The sequence below is a fragment of the Colossoma macropomum genome, unplaced genomic scaffold (genome assembly GCF_904425465.1).
Source record: "Colossoma macropomum unplaced genomic scaffold, Colossoma_macropomum, whole genome shotgun sequence".
In the NCBI taxonomy this organism is placed as follows: Eukaryota; Metazoa; Chordata; class Actinopteri; order Characiformes; family Serrasalmidae; genus Colossoma; species Colossoma macropomum.
Window position 1 is genome coordinate 15,576,309 of NW_023494801.1, and position 19,278 is coordinate 15,595,586.

The 19,278-nt window shown below is 40.1% G+C and overlaps 1 protein-coding gene across 1 annotated transcript in view; it reads left to right on the top strand.

Moving 5' to 3' along the window:
* Positions 1-19,278, top strand: part of sdk2a (sidekick cell adhesion molecule 2a) — a 144,088-nt gene that overhangs the window by 103,846 nt on the left and 20,964 nt on the right. Inside the window, exons 16-37 of the mRNA XM_036590606.1 lie at positions 1,047-1,187; positions 2,936-3,117; positions 3,367-3,482; positions 4,455-4,650; positions 6,078-6,176; positions 6,304-6,495; positions 7,646-7,767; positions 7,868-7,977; positions 8,480-8,630; positions 9,120-9,357; positions 9,799-9,914; positions 10,036-10,225; positions 10,331-10,429; positions 10,538-10,732; positions 11,220-11,421; positions 11,952-12,055; positions 12,314-12,384; positions 13,895-14,030; positions 14,600-14,656; positions 15,984-16,085; positions 16,248-16,363; positions 18,790-18,976. Coding sequence (XP_036446499.1) covers positions 1,047-1,187; positions 2,936-3,117; positions 3,367-3,482; positions 4,455-4,650; positions 6,078-6,176; positions 6,304-6,495; positions 7,646-7,767; positions 7,868-7,977; positions 8,480-8,630; positions 9,120-9,357; positions 9,799-9,914; positions 10,036-10,225; positions 10,331-10,429; positions 10,538-10,732; positions 11,220-11,421; positions 11,952-12,055; positions 12,314-12,384; positions 13,895-14,030; positions 14,600-14,656; positions 15,984-16,085; positions 16,248-16,363; positions 18,790-18,976 — 3,122 coding nt within the window. The remainder of the gene's footprint in view (positions 1-1,046; positions 1,188-2,935; positions 3,118-3,366; positions 3,483-4,454; positions 4,651-6,077; positions 6,177-6,303; positions 6,496-7,645; positions 7,768-7,867; positions 7,978-8,479; positions 8,631-9,119; positions 9,358-9,798; positions 9,915-10,035; positions 10,226-10,330; positions 10,430-10,537; positions 10,733-11,219; positions 11,422-11,951; positions 12,056-12,313; positions 12,385-13,894; positions 14,031-14,599; positions 14,657-15,983; positions 16,086-16,247; positions 16,364-18,789; positions 18,977-19,278) is intronic.

Sequence of the window (19,278 nt, forward strand, 5' to 3'; positions counted from 1 at the left end):
GCAGTCTGGTACATACAACTTCCAAACATGCTAATGTTCTGCAATGTCAGTACATCTGTACAACTGTAGCACATTCCTGATAACCATGCAGTCATCACCCTGCTTATTCCAATGCTTTCGCTCTGTGGTGATATCACCATATTCTGGCATACAAAGAAAATAATGGATTCACATACACAACAAACACTCCAGGCACGTTTGCCCAATGAACACGACCTAACTAACTTTAAGTTAAAATCAGACAGCCTAGCTGTAGAAGGGTGGGGAAAAACAACACGGTAAACTTCAAAACTCAAACCTAATCATCCTAGGCTAAAGCATACTGCCATAGCGGGCAGACCCTCAGAAGATGACATGACTGAGATAAAATCAGAGGAGACATGCAAAGATGAGGAAACACAGCACACTTAAAACCTAAACCTAATCATCGAAAACAAACTAAAGGCTTGAGGATGATATGGTGGATGTTTGTAAGCAGTGATTGGAGGGCTGAGAAAAGTGATTGCAGGGCTGAGAAAATAAGGTGGAATTTCGTGGAGAGTGTAATGATTTGATTGGATATAATATGGCAATGGCACTCACAGAAAACTCTTCTTTTCTGGTCTTTGATCATGACCCCCCTGGGATAACAAATAATTAGTGTTTCCTCCAGATTTTTTTCAGGTTGAGTGTGTTGCTGTGCATACATAGCGTTATTAAGGCCTGTGTGGTGCTACTGTGCAGACTTATTATTAAAGAACACATATCTCCCTGTAATATGGTGATCTTCCTTTTATAGTGCAGAATAATCTAAAGTAAGGTTACATTTTAATGAAGTCGTTGCTGGACACCTAGTTTGCAAAGCTTTGCTAGTTTGCTGGTATAGTTCACTCATCTATAGTTTGCAAAGCTTTGCTAGTTCATTAGGCTATTAACAAATTTGCCTACTATATACAGACTAGTAAATGAAAGATAAATCTATAGTTAAAATATTGAAGTAACAAGCGTAATAGTGGGAGTATCAATAAAATCCTAATGAAACCCATCTCTGTCACTCTTTTTCTCAGGTTGACATTGCCTGAGGAGCCCCCCAGTGCCCCTCCCCAGACAGTCATCGCCAGTGGTCGTACCAATCAGTCCATCATGATCCAGTGGCAGCCTCCCCCAGAGAGCCACCAGAATGGCCCGCTGCAGGGCTACATCATCAGGTGAGAGCCCACAGTCACACACTTTTTCGCACACATACTCCTCCTAGTGGAGCGGGTTAGACAGTTCAACTTCAATTCAGCTTTAATTACTGAAACATGCGCAGTCAGCTAGACAGACGTCCCTACAGGACGGGGAACGCACTCCTGTAAATTCACCAATGCTGAATTAACTTTCACATTGTCCATTGGAGGCCACACTCTGCATGGTGTAAATTGGACCTGAGTACTGTTAGAGCTAACGACCCCCAGTGATTTAACCATGTATATAAATTGGAAATAATAGACATATTCATTGCCTTAGCGTGCCTCAACTGAAACAAAGGGGCGGTAGGAGGATCTACGCCCTTAGTCAGTTTTATTACAGGTTGTTCCAGAAGTCATAGTGATTCACAGAATAAAGCAGCAAATCCTCAGCATGAGTAAAAACAGATAAATCACAGGCACGTGCTTACCAATATTACAAAACAGAAAGAAGGAAACAAACAGAGAAAACCTCTGGCTATAAGACCTGGTGTTGTCAAGCCCAAGTTCTACCAGCTTGTGATGAAAAAAAGTCACGTGAAAGTTAAGTAAAGGACGACACAGTGCGTAATGCCGTTCCCATGTAGGAATAAAAGTCCTTAGGTTAGTCACCTCCAGAATTTATTCTGAATTTGAGTGTCTGCTATGCCTAAAAATGTAAGGAAGCTTTGTAAATACTGAACGGAATTTCCTAGATAGCATAAATAGATTGATCTGTTTTTGATTTTCCATCAGAATCATCATTTTGGTTGAAGTTTTAGTGTTAACACTGTAGATCAATGATCATCTGTCAAAGAAAGTCGCCAGCTCTAAATGGTAGCAACAGTGATGTTAATTATAAAATCATTTATAGTTGACTGCAAGGTGAAAGTCACCAGGCCATACTATTGACCACAGTGACACTGAAGACACAGTTGTATGCAAAAGTTTGGGACTGTTACCAATTTTTAGGAGTTAATCTGTGCTATAAATAAAGCAGGATGTTTTTGACAGTGTTATTCTTCAAGAATAGGATTTTCTAAGGGTTGAAAAAATGACTGAGGTAGCATTTATGTTATGTTGAATTTTTGTTGAACTTTCAATGTTGTTTGAATGTTAAGCAAAAGTGATGAATAATCAATATCAGATTAGAATACTGATTCAATTAAATTGACACTTAAATGTGTATTTATTATGGATTCTATGAATGTTTGTTATCTGGGTTTACTGTGCTTTTAGTTTTGAATCAACACTGCATGATCATAGAGTAAACATTCTTTCAACACTAAATTAACATCATAACTGACATTATTTTACCAGCTATTCAGCCATCAGCAAATGACATTGAATCAACGTTGGATCAACATGGTTGATTTTACAACGCTGATTTCAGGGTTTCCCCCAACATCAAATCAGCGTTGTTTCAATCAAACCTTTTCTGTTGGTCCATTCATCATAAAATGTTCCCACAAAATAGAGAGAAGCTGGCTTTTCCTAAAGTGGTTAAAAAATTTAGTTACAGGGTTTTGTAACTATTAAGAAGCAATTCAAAATAACAAAATGAGCAAGGGTGGAGACAGGGCCCAAAATTCTAGTGAAGATGCTACGACACCACTGTCCATGCTCTTGATCTGTTGCTTATATGTACTGTGCCTCAGTGCCTCAGCTCAGTCTCGTACTGTCCCTGTGTACTGTCTGAAAATTGCTCCCCACATTGTCTCTAACTGTGAGTAATTGGGTTGGCTCAGATACTGTCTGTCAGGTTTACCGGTGGACTGTCAGATTAAAAACATCACAAACCCGGACCAGACCAACCTTCTGCTGGAGGATCTCATCATTTGGACCAATTACGAGATTGAAGTGGCCGCCTACAATGGCGCAGGTCAGGGTGTCTTCAGCCAGAAGGTCACTGAATGGACACTACAGGGAGGTGAGGACTGGATAGAGGCTTTTATACTGCTTGTTCAGAATATCAACCTGAAACTGCAGTCTAGGCCATTCTGGCATCTCCACTGTGAACTTACAGTATTGATCAACTTAATTAAACATTTGTCAGAAAGCATGTTTCGCATTTTGAGTTGAAAATCTTGTGTGCTCTTTTTGTCCTCCTTAAAATCTCGCTTACGCCTGCGCCTTTACTCATTCATCGCTGTCTTTTTAAATGGGATATACTTCACAGTGCCCACGGTTCCCCCGGGCAACGTGCAGGCTGAAGCTGTCAATTCCACCACAGTTCGCTTCACGTGGAGCGCCCCGAGCCCACAGTTTATCAACGGAATCAACCAGGGCTACAAGGTATCCGCCCTCCTTCTGCTCTCTAGTGTTCTGTAGTATGGAAATATATGATTATTAATGGAATAGTTCAGTGAAAAATCACATTTATATCATTTTAATCATACCACATATGTAACTGATTAGTCAAGATGCGTCTTTAGTTTTGCAATGGTGCAACAAGACTAATATAGCTTACAAGTAAGGGAATTTGCTCCTAAATGGGTTAGAATCATGTAGAACTTCATCATGTAGAAAGTCATCACATGTGTAACAAACCAGGTAATCTCAAATAGACATGTTAATGTGTTTTCTGACTGTGTGACATTGTTATAAAACATTGACAGTGGTACATTGACTAAGACAGCAATATCTTAAAGGGCCCATATTGTTGAAAACGGAATTTTCCTCATTTTTTTTGAAAAAGAAAGAGTTTGATATAGTGTGTAATCACTGCTAAAGTTTCAAGGCACACTGTTTACTCACAGCTGCATAAACAGCCTGTTTTGTATTTGTTGTTTCTGTGATGTCACAAAAACCAACACATTGAAACATATCTACCCATTCAGCCTACAGCATCTTGGCCCCACCCATTCATGCTGAAGTTATAAGGAGTGTTTTAGCTCATGCTGCTTTTGAGGGACATGTTAGGACAGTCAATCAGTAAAGAGGGCATTTACATATATCAGTAACAAAAACAGCGTGTTTAATACTAAGAGATAAAGAAAGTTTGGAAAATGGTCATTTAAAAATGGATTATGACACACAAATGTCATAAGTGGAACTCAAGATGAAAAATAAAATACAAGACGAAAATGTAGGAAACTGGCCCTTTAAGCCTGAATTCTGACATGTTTTGATGCAAATGTGTGATGATTAAGGAGAGTACGGAGAAAATTGAGTGAATTTTTTTTTTTGACAACATATTACTTACATTTGAATTACATTTGAAGTAATTTAATTTTTGTCGATTGCTTTCCCAACTTTTTCCTCCAGCTGTTAGCCTGGGAACCAGGCCACGAGGACGACATCGCCATGGTGACTGTGAGGCCAAACTTTCAGGACAGCGTACATGTGGGATATATCACCGGACTGAAGAAGTTCACAGAGTACTTCACCTCAGTGCTGTGTTTCACCACACCAGGGGACGGCCCCCGGAGCCCTCCCCAGCGCGTCCGCACACACGAGGACAGTGAGTGTCGGAGCTTTAGACCAAATTTGTATTTGCATCTGTACAGTTCTATTTCTGTAGCAGTTTAAGTAAAAAAATATAAAAGTATCAAGATCACTTTATGAAGCCCTTACTTTGCTGCATTGGATGTTCTGGGGCGGGATTCTCAAAACTTCATGGAGGTTACTAATAACAACCAACAACCAAATGGCCTTATGACCCTCTCAACCTGGAAGCACTTTTGGCGGCCTTCCTAGAAAAGCAGGACAGAACATTGTAAGGTGGCCATAGGAAAACTTTGGGCTAAAACTTAAAGATGTCACGTCAGCTTTCTTGCTGTCTGCCAGTGACAGACAGCATTCTAATATACATATAGACAACAAGAAATTAGTAAGGAAAAATGCGTGATAAGTCATTGCCTTCAGCCTAGTATAAACAATGGTGAGAACTTGCGTTTATTTTACATTTTTGTTTTACATATGCATACTAATGAATCAGTGTGTCCATCAGCTACTATTATCCACAAATTCTAAAACATAGCCTTATGTGTGTGCGCTGTACAGTGTGAGACAAGAATCTTACCCGCCATGCAGGAAGGGATTTGAACTTTTATTAGCGCTTAGTAGAGCAGTTTTGACAGCAGTCTGTCAACTGTACATGGCTGTTGCCCAAAGAGTTCAGAGACAAAGGGTAGAGTGGGTAGTGTATTAGATTTATGTCATTGTTTATTATATTTTACGTGATTATTTGCTATTATATGTATATAATTGTTTGTTATATATTATAGCTTATATCATTGTTTATTATGCAGTATCACAGCGTGCATCATGACACTCTGATATTGCAATGCAAACCTGTGATGTTGTGTATCGTGGAGAAGTGACAGTGTGTCATGAAGAATGGGCTATTAATTATGCCATCTAAGGCAATTGCATTGTTTGAACACCAAATGATTAGCACCAATCAACACCAAATTAAAGCACTCCTCACATCTCCCATCTCTAGTGTTTGTGGTGAGCTGTGCAACAACATTGTCATAGTCATTCCTTTCATCATTTGAGTTTTGTTCAAAATATTGTGAGAATACAGAATTGTGAATCTTGTATTCTAAAGGTTAAGATCACTGGACAAATTAATAATGAGATATTTTGGACTAAAAGTCTAGATGCTTTCATCTATTTGCTTAAAATAAATATGAATCAAATCAGTTCAAAGGCTGAGTGTACAGATATACTGCTGTTGTTTATCTTACTACCTATTTATCTTACCCTTATCGTCTCTAAGGGTCTTTGTTAACTGTGGAAGGTACAGTGGTGTTACTAAGTTATGAGTGTCTTAAGTGTTTTGAGAATCCAGCCTCAGGGTAGCAGGTCCCCAAGACTGGATTTGAGAACCACTGAAATAGAGAATCTGTTCTGTTGGCTTGACTGCTCTGAGTATTTCTCCAGCCCCAGGGCCAGTGGGCCACCTGAGCTTCACCGAGATCCTGGACACATCACTCAAAGTGAGCTGGAAAGAGCCACATGAAAAGAATGGCCTTCTTACAGGTGATTGCATACTCCTGTTATTGTAACCTCGTCTCCTGCCCCCCTTGCGGAAAATAGCAAGTGTTTTATGTTATTGCTTTGTTGCAATGTGGTTAATTGCTCGACCCACCACTTTGTCCCACTGTAGGGTACCGCATCTCCTGGGAGGAGTTTAACCGCACCAACACGAGAGTCACACACTATCTGCCCAACATAACGCAGGAGTACCGGGTCACAGGCCTGACAGCTCTCACCACTTACACCATCCAGGTGGCTGGTATGACCTCTAAGGGTCAGGGCCAGCTCTCCTCCTCCACCATATCCTCTGGAGTGCCCCCAGGTCAGCCCCACCTACAAATAGCAATAAACAAATGTGTGGTCTTATGTTTGTAACTTGGTGTGGGCAATGTGACAAAAATGTGCTGTCACTTTTTAACAATACACAGTATTTTTAAACTTGCAAAATCCTAAGCCAAACCTTAGACAGCTGCAGCAGTTGGAGATCTCTACCAAGCCTATTTTAAAAAGGGCATTCCTGCCTAACACTAACATTTAAAATGTTAAATGTGATTTGTACAGTAGCACATTCCTCAACCTCATTGGATTGATAGCATTAAGTTTTAGTTATTTTTTGGAGGTTTTGTTCATCAATATTCTCGCACTACAGTACCCGGCATGCCTTATACAAATATGTCATACAACCAGTGAGAACCCCTCTCACAGCGATACCAAATTCCTAACTGTGCACATAGCCAATATGGGCGTGATATTCCACTAGCAGTAAAATTAGCTCTCTGGCTTCCATCTTAGCCAGTAACCTGCCCTCAAGTATCCACCTCAAAGCAGCTGTTGTTTTTCAAAAGTTCCTCTCACCTTCTAGACACACCACCAGAAGAAATTTTCCTAGTCTCAAACTGGAAAATCTCACTCTAGGGACTATTGCGGCATCACTGTAGGATGCAAGTAGGCATTTTTACATAGTATAGTATAGTAATGGGTAAATGTTTCATTTTGGGTGTAATGTCCCTTGTAATGAAAAGCAGTTGGTCAGTATTGTGGAAGCCCTGAGAATACCCACAATATGTTCAGAAAAGCTTATCTCGATGTGAGGTAACATGATGTTGATGTTGTATCATCATAATGCCCAGCCCTACGTGTGACATGTTCAACAGATGCCGGTCTTGGTTATTTGCTAAGCAACATCCACTTACACTATTTTTCTTGTCCATTGGAGGTGCTTTGTAGATGTTGTAAGCCTGACCCTTACCCTAACTCTGCTCCTAGCCCAACCCCTAACACTGTTGATAATCAGCTGTTTCACTAGATAGCTTGTTAAGCGTTTAGGTAAGCTATGGGGAACCATCAAAATGAAGTGTAACACAGTATTTTCATTATATGGTTCAGTGGTGTATGTTTGCTTTAGGTTCAGACTTTCATGTAAGACTCTTTCGACAGCTGTTTTGTCTTCTCTCCTGTTCATGTTCCTGCAGAAATGCCAGGGCCCCCTACCAATATTGCCATCTCCAACATTGGCCCGCGCTCAGTGGCCCTGCAGTTCAAACCCGGCTATGATGGCAAGACCTCCATCTCCCGCTGGGTAGTAGAGGCCCAGGTAATGCAAACAGCCTCAGTCCCAGTCTCCCTGCACTATCTTCATATGTTACCTCTGAATAATCAGAATACCCCCCTCTTTCCCTCTTTGTCTGGGCCAGATTGGTGTGATAGGGGAGAATGAGGAGTGGGTCGCAGTCCATCAGCTGTCTAATGAGCCGGATGCACGTTCTCTGGTGGTAGAGGGCCTTAACCCATACACCTTCTATAGGTATATTCCATATAGCACTCTTATATGTTGGGGTACAGTGCTACATTCTCATTCTCATTCTGACTTTTTAACAGTCTTGCAAGCCTGTTTTCCATTCTTTTTTACTTTAACTTGGTGCATGAATTGATTCATTGTACTTCAGTTATTATCAGCTGGATTCCCAGAAAATGATTGGGTCTAATCTTGGACTAAATTGAAGTGTAAATGATGGATCACTGTAGGAAATATTTTTAGCCCAAGACTATGCTTAATCCATGTTTGGAAAATTGGCCCTAAGTAGCCTAGGTCTATCTAGGTCTACAACACAGGCCTATTTATTTGGATTTTTATAACTTTCATAGTCAATTTGTGGAATTGTAATGTATACTGTTTTAATCACCTTTACATTATATAAATGCTGAGAACCCCATATAATAATACACAGACTGAACCATATTGTTTCTATATCAGTGGAAAGAAGATTGGCTCCCCCATTTATTTCCTATTTAACCCCTATTTGTAGGTTCCGTATGCGTCAGGTAAACATAGTGGGTACCAGTCCTCCCAGCCAGCCCTCTCGGAAGATCCAAACCCTGCAGGCTCCACCAGACATTGCCCCTGCCAATGTCACCCTGCGAACAGCCAGCGAGACCAGCCTTTGGCTCCGATGGGTGGTAGGTGGATGTCCAAAAAATTAATCAGATCAGACTGCATTTAAAAACTAACAGTCTGACAAAAGCTAAAGTACTTTTTTGGCTGCAAGTGTTTAATGCTTGGACATCTAGAGTTATTAATATCTTTTTGCTGTAGTGCACATGACTTTGTACTTACATTTTGAATACATTTTCTAATTGCAATTAATTGCAGAAACACACAATGAATCATGTGCACATTTGATTTATATTCTGCATTGACAGTCAAACTTCTCCATTTGTTTTAACAGCAAAAAAGGCACAAATGTAAAAGAGTTTTTTTTAATTCAGAAAACAAGAGTGTATACTGGCTTTTGGTCAAGTTCAAATTATAATAAAACATCTCTTCTTACACTTACGAAGACAAATGTGGTAATAATTGAGTTTGCAAGCCACAATTTTGTCATTACATTGTTATTAGCACAGTTATAGTATGCTATAAAGTGATGTTTAATGCACGGTTTTTTGCAGCCCTTGCCAGAGTGGGAGTACAATGGGAATCCGGAGCTGGTTGGTTACAGGGTGCAGTACTCTCGGGCCAACTCAAAAGGGGGAGTTCTGTCCCACATCATCTCAGACAGGCTGGAGAGAGAGTTCACCATAGAGGACTTAGAGGAGTGGACGGAATATGAGGTCCGTGTGCAGGCTGTCAATGGTATTGGGTCAGGACCATGGAGCCAGCCAGTGCATGCCAGAACCAGAGAGTCAGGTGAGAGTGCTCTGGACTTGGTTTTATTTGGCTTATAAGTTTAGCAAATGTTGTCAGCAATTGTTAAAATGAGTAAGAAAGCTGCATGGCATCAGGAATTACAATAAAATTAATATCCAGAATGGCTAGTATTTCAAAAGGAGTGTCAAGGCAGATTAACTATGCAAAAAATGATTGTAACTAGATAGTTACAGTATATTATTTATCAACTTGTAGTTATTGCCCAATGTTGTCAGATTTTATGGCCCCTTTTCGCTCATTTAAACATGGTAACTGTAAAACTGCCTTAGATACTGTATATGCCCTAACTCAGGTGACCCGGAGACCAACATAGTTGAATTATTTCCATTTTGTGAATCCCCAAATTGTGCTAGCGTAAGACCCCTCACAGCTGGAGCTGGACAGTCGTGCCTTAACTGTTAATATGGGTCTTTCCTGCAGTGCCTTCCAGTGGACCGGCCAATGTCTCTGCCTTTGCCACAACCTCCAGCAGCATCCTGGTGCGGTGGGGGGAGGTGCCGGAACCAGACCGTAATGGACTTATCCTGGGCTACAAGGCAATCAATGTTTTTTTTTTCTAAAGCCTTTCTCTCCCATTCTGGAATATAGCAGGGACAGTGTCAACGATGATGAAAAAACCTGGAATAGCCTTCAGTGTCTCTATTCTCTGTCTCTCAGGTCGTATACAGGGAGAAAGACTCAGACTCAGCTTTGCGTTTCTGGACTGTGGAGGGGAACACCAGCCACAGTGTCCAGCTGACCGGCCTAGACAAGTATGTCCTCTACGAGATCCAGGTGATGGCCTTCACCCGCATAGGAGATGGTGTGCCCAGTTCACCCCCAATCCTGGAACGCACACTGGACGATGGTAAGGGATCAAACCATATACCTCCATATATCTGCTTACATGGGCTGATTGCTTTGTTCTTTGTGCAGTAACTTTCCTCAGTGAGTCATTCATTTCTGCTTTCAGTGCCTGGACCCCCAGTAGGAATCCTTTTTCCTGAGGTCAGAACCAATTCAGTCCGGCTAATCTGGCAGCCCCCAGCCCAGCCCAACGGCATTATTCTCGGTGAGTTTGAATCTGTGACATAAATCAGAACACAGCAGGGCTTATTGCATGATACGGTATGATTTATTGTATGATTGTCTTTCTTATCATGCGCACTATTTCTTCTAGCTTATCAGATCACCTATCGGCGAAACTCCTCCAACAGCAACTCGGCCACAGTGGACGTGCTCAGCCCCAGCGCGCGTCAGTATACAGCCACCGGCCTGAAACCAGAGAGTGTTTATGTGTTTCGCCTTACAGCACAGACAAGAAAAGGCTGGGGGGAGGCTGCTGAGGCCTTGGTGGTCACTACAGAGAAGAGAGGTGCAGATGCAGATATTTTAAACATTTAACCCTTATTATTGTTATTTGGGTTCTTTATTGATATGCAATTACATAGTCATGTCACAAATTATATTTACATTCAACAGACGTGCTTTGTTTTGCAATGACATGGAATAAAACATTGCAAAAACAAGTAAAGAATGGGATTCTTTCCACAACAATTATTTTTCATTTAATTTAGATCAATATAATAAATGACCTACTTTTCAGCTTACAGACACAAACATGATATCGATTAATAGTTCAGAATCTGCACATTGGACAGAATTTCTCCACTGTTTCAGTGAGCTATGAGAAATAATTAATATAAAACTATAGAACGCTTTGATCATTATCAATAACAGCAACTTCTAAAGGTTAAATCTTTAAAGCCGTCTGATGCACACACATACATATTGAATGTTCAGTTCTATCCACCCTGTGTTAATTAATCAAATGAACATAATTTGAACCCTTCCCACCTCAGCTCGCCCACAGCCCCCCAGTCGGCCTGTAGTGCCCCAGGATGACGTGCAGGCCCGCAGTGTTCTCCTGTCGTGGGAACCGGGCAGCGACGGCCTGTCTCCAGTCCGCTACTATACCGTACAATACAAAGAACTGCCCAGCAACAACTGGACTGTCCACTCTGCATCGGTCAACCACGAAGCCAGCTCCTATATAGTGGACAAGTAAGTCAACATCAGTATACAGCTTGGAATCCCTATTTGAATGTTTGGAATCAATAAAATCATTGAATAAATCAAATGAATTTTAAATAAAATGATTGTAATATGCTAATCCTGTGCTACTTCACGTTTTATATCAGTCCTAGAAAGATGTAAAAATGTTAGAAGTGTTCAGAATGATGGACAGATCTGTAGATGATTCTAAAATGACTGAAAAAGAGATATATTTATGTGGATGGTCTTACGTTATGAGAACAAATTTGGCATTCATAATAACTTATATTTCAAAAGCGGTGAACAAATCTCAACACAGAAAACTTGACTAAGCAATTACAGTTAAATGACAGTATACTATCAATAAATAACTTGTTTAAATCTACACTGTATAAGTTATTGTTGTATATAAAGTAGCAAAAATAAATATGAAAAGTGATTATGCTTCCTTTGCTGAAGACTAATGGTCTTGGTCAGTGGTATAGACAGACATGCCGATATTGGGAAACTTAGACAGGATTTCTGTATTGCTTACACAGGCTCAAACCTTTCACCTCCTACCAGTTCCGTGTCAAAGCTACTAATGACATAGGGGACAGTGAGTACAGCGAGGAGAGCGAGGCTATCACCACTCTACAGGACGGTAAGGCTGGCTGACCCCTGGCTTCATGCAAAAAATAAACGGCATTGATAATAGAGATTGTGCACTGAAAATCCTCATTTAAATCTACAACAAAACTTAATTATGGCAGTGCACTTGCTATAATTGTTGCAATAATGCTGTGTCTGCTGGAGCCAATGTGAGAGAGCTTAATCTTTGGCTAGTGTTTCATGCTTCATGAGGATTTGTACAGTTCAGAAACTGTTGACTGAACAGACCATTTGTTTGTCTTCCATTCAGCCCCAGACAAAGCCCCCACAATCCTCTCTGTCACGCCACACACCACCACCTCCGTGCTGGTCCGCTGGAAGGTAAAGCTCCTATCTTTTGCTGTTGTTAAAGAAATGACACTGCTAGTATTAACTAGGTATGATCTGAAATGTTGGGACCGTAGCTAATCAAGGCATGTTTTAATGAAGCATAGCTATACAAACGCTATCAAACATCCTAGCCGATTGTCTCCTTTAACTTGTTCAAATCTGCCCCCAATTACAACGCATGTTCACAGTGGTCTTAGCAAAATTGATCAACATGTGGAGTTACTATGTTATCTATAACTATAAAAGAGAAGTACAATGGTGCCTTTATTGTTGGTTGCACTGATAGTTTCTGACAAATGTATTTCAAATAGAATTGTGATTGGTAAGTGCTTATTATTGATTGGTTGAATCAGAATAACAATAAAAGAGAAATGTTGCTGTTTTTGCATCAGTGAGCATTAAGCCTGGCTTTGTCAAAATATGGTAAACATACAGTATTGTGCAAAAGTATGACCACCCTTCATTTACTTAATTTCAGAGTCTGAAGCAGCTATTAAATACAACTTTTTCATTTTTCATTTTTCAGCATTAGTCAAACAGCAGCAAACATATATTTAACAGAAAATGGCACTAAACCTCAACAACTAAGTATAGTACAAGTCTTATAAAATGTTTGTGTCACTCTTTGCCTTTATCACAGCTTCCATTCTTTTCAGGAAACTGGCTTTCAGTTATTAAAAAAATCTGTCAGTTGCTGTCAGAAGTTGGTTGCATTTTCTGCTTCTCATGATCCAAGTAATCCAAAACACATTCAGTGGTGTTGAGGTCTAGTCTCTGGGCTGGTGAATCCATATTTCTGGGAACATCAGCTGTTTTCTTTTTGTAGTTGTACATCCTTCCAGACCCATAGCATTGAGTTGTCTTTTCACAGTGGACGAATGGACAGAAACACTTGTTTTAACATCTGAAGCAAGAGTGGAGGTTGATTTTCTCCTATCTTTTAAAGATGAAAGTACTGTTTATCTGATGGTGAATGTTTCGGTGGTCTACTTGGTTTTGCATAGTTGTTGGGAGTCCCATTTCTCCTTTTATTTTAATCAAGCTCCAGTTTTAGAAAATTATTTTCCCACTCTCCCCTGTCTATGTAGAAGTGGATTATATCTAATCTTCTCAAAAATAGGTTGGTCTCTACTTTTGCACAGTGCTGTAGGCATATATGACATTTGAGTACTTGAAATATAAATGTAGGCTATTCTACACACCATCAAATTGTAACAAAAAGGTAGTATAAAAAATAAGATCAGAAAAATGAAGGGATTTTACTGTACCATTTTAAAGTAATCGGCAGCCTAGCTCTGTCTTACCTGGGCTTGGTTCTGCTAACTGTATTTTCTATGAAAATACAAAGATCAGATCAGAATTCATCATCAGCAGATGTTCAATATTTAATGACTTGGATCGAGATCCAGGACAAAACGGATCATTTAAACACTAACTCTGTCACTACAGAACACACAGATCAAACAGCTATTACACGAATGACTAATCTGACCACTTACAGCCCCCCTCTGAGGAGCAGATCAATGGCATCCTGCTGGGCTTTCGAGTTCGATATCGAGAGCTACACTATGACCGCTTGCGCAGCTTCACCGTCCGCACCGTCAACAACCCCTCAGCCAACTGGGCAGAGCTCACGGGTGAGTCTAAATTTAACCCGCCCGCTGCACCTGAGGGCAGCTCCGTGGTGTGCCTGCTACAGCCTGATTGTTAAAGACCCAAATGCCTCTCGTACTCAAGGACACAAATTCGTAAACAGTTCTAACGCAGAGCGGGGCAATGAATAAATAAATGGACTTTCTGTTACACACACCTGTTTGCCCAGATGCTCGCACAGCTCTGCAGGGTTTTTGTGCGTAGGCCCAGGCTCGGCTCTGGCTTGTCTCATTAATAGGCATGTAATCAAAGCTGCAGCACGGCTGAAAGCTTTTGTGTTTGTTTCAGAGGCTGGACTGTGGCCACTGCAGCGAGCTTGAGCAAACAGGCTGCTCTTCACTAATGCACTAATCCAATTTCTCTCTTTTTCTTTTTCTTTTTTTTTTGCTTTCTTCTGTTCTGCTCTTCTCTTTCATTCTCATCTCTTCTCTCACCTCCCCTCCTCTTTTTTCATCTTCTCTTCTCTTCGCTTCTCTTCTCTTCTCTCCTCTTCTATTCTCTTGGCCTGCTCCTCCTGCTTTGGCTCCCTATTCTTTGCTGCTGCTTTTCACAGCTCCCTACAGTGTCAGAAACCTGAGTGAATCCTCACTCACCCAGTACGAGCTGGACAGTAAGTCTACAGACTCACTATTTCTTTTTTTCTGTTTCTTCATACAACTAGCCGTTTGAATTTAAAAATGACTGACATTGTCTCTCTATTTCTTGCTCTCTCCTGCTCTCTCTCTTGCTCTCTCTCTTGCTCTCACTCTCTCTCTCTCTCTCTCTCTCTCTCTCTCTTCCTCTCTGTCTTCCTCAAGCTGTCTCTTTTAATTAAAGCAATATTTTGGAGAAGAATCACTATTATAGTTGGTCAGCCAAGAGTGTTTTGTATTTAGGGTTTGCCTCTTTAGTTTTGCTCTGGAGCTTTGAGGCTAATTTAGCTAAGCAATACAAGCTTGTGTCAGTTAGCCACGTGCAAAATGCACTTGTTCAGTAATCTTAAACAGACTTACTTATGTGGTTATGAAGTTTCCCAGGGTTCTTAATGGTTTTGTTGGTTTCTGTTTATCAGTGGTTTGTTTGTGTGGTTGTAACAAAGGTAATTAAAGGTTGCTGTTGACTCAGGAATTTTTTTAAAGCCTCAATAAAATCGATGTATTTTATAAATAGGTTAGTCTTGGTCTTGTGGGCACACAGTATATCATTGCTGTCCAAAAAAAGAGGTTCCAATTTTTATACATATTTTGTCAAAGCAACTATCCTTGGCATTGGGTCAAAGTTGCATGATGCATTACTGGGAAAAATCTTTGGACAGTAATGATATAGAAAGTATGTCCTGTGAATAACTTTACAATGCCCACTAAAGGGCCAATGTATTTCACCAGAACCCTTTAAATGTGAAGTGGACACTCCTAATCGTAGCACTTAAGCGCACTTAAGCAAGCAATACTTTCCCTGATCACAAGGCTGATGTAGTCTGTCCATCTGCACAGCTTTAACAAACTGTGTTCCCCCATATTTCCCTCAGTTTGAGTTGGAGAAACCAACCTAATAAAAGCTAACCTAGCATGCACAACTGTGCTATCCAGCTAGTCCATCTGTTTGTGTGTTGTCCGGCTGTTCGATTCACTCACTTCTCCCCACTCCCTTGTCACAAAACAATAGATTCAAATGGGTCAATTGCTAGCTATGCGACATACTTTGTCCACCAAACCCAGTATAGTTGAGAGGAACATATCTTGGCTGATGAATTGCTTCGGGATAAGGGAAAAAGTGTAAAGATTTCCACTAAAATATTCCTTTAAGCTAACTGTGGTTTTGCATCTCAACTTATTGCTTTGTATCATCACCCAAGGGTATCTATTGTAATACTTTATAAGACTATATATTGTGAAATATATTATTCTGTATTGTGTAATAATAAATGATGTATAATGTATGTGTTTTGTCTTCTGCAGACTTGAGTAAACACAAGCGCTATGAGATCAGACTCAGTGTGTACAACGCTGTGGGGGAGGGGCCTATCAGCTCACCACAGGAAGTGTTTGTAGGAGAAGCAGGTGAGGATCAATTCAGTACAAAATCAGAAACCTCTTATTAGCACACAGCCAAAGCAAACAGCAACTTCATCCATATTGCTCCTGATTTTGAGGGAGTCACTGTTCTTGACTTGACAGTATCCTCCAGTCTTTATTGAGTTTGATCTCCTGTGTTTTTGTTAGTGCCCACTGCGCCACCTCAGAACGTTGCTGTCCAGTCTTCGACCGCAACCCAGCTCGATGTTACCTGGGACCCTCCTCCTCTGGAGGCCCAGAATGGAGACATTCAGGGCTACAAGGTAGCTTTAACGTTTAACTGCATATTTTGTTATTCGACCTTACAGTCACACTTACCCATACAGAATAATAACATTTTGAAAATATACTGCAACATTCTGCTTATACTTTAGAACATGTTGACAGACTAGCAATATACTGACAACACTAACTATATTTTTAATTTTCATAGGGGAGTCTATGTCTCTTTTCTGTTTGGTTGTTGTTTTTTTCCGTTCTTTTCTTACAATTTAGTCATGCAATGTTAAACGTGATACATATTTATAATGCCATCTGTTGAAAACATGACCTTTTTTCAGATTAGATTTCTTAGTACTTTACTGCGCAGAGCTTTTACAAAAGTTACTGTGCAAAAGTTATGGAATTACCTGCCAAGTATACTCACTGAGCACTTTATTAGGAACACCTGTACACCTACTCATTCATGCCATTATCTAATCAGCCAATCGTGTGGCAGCAGTGCATAAAATCATGCAGATACGAGACGGCAGCTTCAGGTGGCTTTCACATCAACCATCAGAATAGGGAAAAATGAGATCTCAGTCATTTTGACGGTTGCATGATTTTTGGTGAAGATGGACTGGTTTGAGTATTTCTATAATTGCTGATCTCCTGGGATTTTCACACACAACAGTGTCTAGAGTTTACTCAGAATAGGGCAAATAAAGAAAAAAACATTCAGTAAGCGGCAATTCTGTGGACAGAAACGGCTTGATGATGAGAGAGGTCAATGGAGAATGGCCAGACTGGTTCAAGTTGACAGAAAAGCCACAGTAAGTCAGATAACCGCTCTGTACAATTTTGGTGAGCAGAAAAGCATCTCAGAATGCACAACACATCAAACCTTGAGGCAGATGGGCTACAAGGGTAGAAGACTATGTCAGGTTCCAAGAACAGAAACAAAGAACAGATGGTAGGGTCAGAACTTGATGCCAACAGCATGAATCCGTGGACCCAACCTGCCTTGTGTTAACAGTCCAGGCTGGTGGAGGTGGTGTAATGATGTGGAGAATGTTTTCTTAGTACACTTTGGGGACAATTAATATCAATCAGTCATCGCTTGCATGCCACAACCTATTTAAGTATTATTGCTGACCACGTGTATCTCTTCACTGCCAGAATTTTACCCATCTTCTAATGGCTTTTTCCAGCATGATCACAAAGCAAAAGTCATCTCAAACTGGTTTCATTAACATGACAGTGAGTTTATTGTTCTTCAGTGGCCTTCCAAGTCACTGAATCTGAATCTAATACAACACCTTAAGGATGTGACCAGAATCTCAAAGAAATGTTTCCAATATCTTGTGTAATCTCTGCTGCTAAGGATTGAGGTTGTTTGGAGAGCAAAGCGAGGCTTTAGCCAGTGTTAGTATATAAGTATATTAGTATAGTGTTCCTAATGAAGTGCATGGTGGGTATTTGGTTACCAGTTTGCTAACTTTACAGGAGAAGGAAGAAACATTATTAACTTATAGTGGAAATGAAATAACCAGATTTTTTTTCAAGTAATTTTGAACCGTTCTATTGGTCAGCTCATCATGAAATTTTAACACAGTGTAAAAAGCCGCTGGTACATCCAAATGATGCAAAAAGGTAAAAAACAACAAAAATGTGTGAATAATTTTAGAATCAATTTGACAGTAGGTATTTTCTGAATGTAAGAATTCAAAAATAAGGTGAATAAAATAATATACTCTGTTGTCAAGTTATCTGCCCTCAGATTTCATCACCATTTTCATTCATAATTTTGTCCATGATACTGTACATCTCAAATATCTTTTACAGCTTTTTAGTGTCCTAATATTTATTTGAAAGTTGCACAGGACTGGCATTTTTAGAATAATTTCATGCACTTGCTTTTATATTGTTGAAAACATTAATTCCAATCTTTTGAACAGCGACTCCAAACTTTTGAACAGTAGTGTACATTCATGTCAGGTGCTATGATGGGTCAGAGCTGCTGTCTTTTTAATTTAGAGCCATTCGAGACACCTTATATCTGTGTGATTTCCGGAGAAAACCAAACTATACTGACATATACACACTTTATTATTCACCTTTTAGTGTCTATGCTAATTTAAGTAATTTATAGCATTGTTTATTCCCAGTGTTCCTCTATTATATAGCTATTCTGTTGCTTTATGCATCAATAGTTAGGCAATATTAATAAATAATAGGAATGAATAACATAATTAATATTTAAACAAGTTCTTCTTGTTTCAAAGGACTCCCTACATTATCAAAAAATCCTGAGATAAGATCTTACAAAGTGACTTTAATCGCTAAATTAAGTGTGAATCGCGCTCCATCTAAAGGTCAACCCGACCCTATTAACCGTACAGCTTCAGATGAAACCTTCTCTCCATTTTAACAAGTTAATCTGTGCTGTGAATCCTAATGACCCCTTCTGGCCTCTTTTGCTCTGCAGATATATTACTGGGAGTTCCAGCTGCAGAATGAGACGGAAAGGCTGCGCACACTCTTCCTGCCCGAGCTGGGGGTCAAGCTAAAGAACTTGACAGGCTACACCACCTACATGATTAGTGTGGCTGCCTTCAATGCTGCTGGGGATGGCCCGCGCTCTCCGCCCACCAGAGGGCGCACTCAGCAAGCAGGTACATGTCTGCAGCACTTAGTCAGCCTGCTCCATCATTTATGGTCACTTTAGACATTGGGATTTATAGATCTTGCTGAAAGAAGACAGTCCCATATTTCTGGTGATATCAATATTTATTCATTAAGTGTTTGTTTAACAGACTTCGTCTTATAGGGCAGACACATGAGCATAATAAATTGCAAGGAATAGTCTGATGCAATATATCATGACATTTATAGCTATACACTAACTGGCAATATATTATTAATATTAATATTATGTTGTACCTCAAGTACAAGACATTTAAAACTACCACAATGA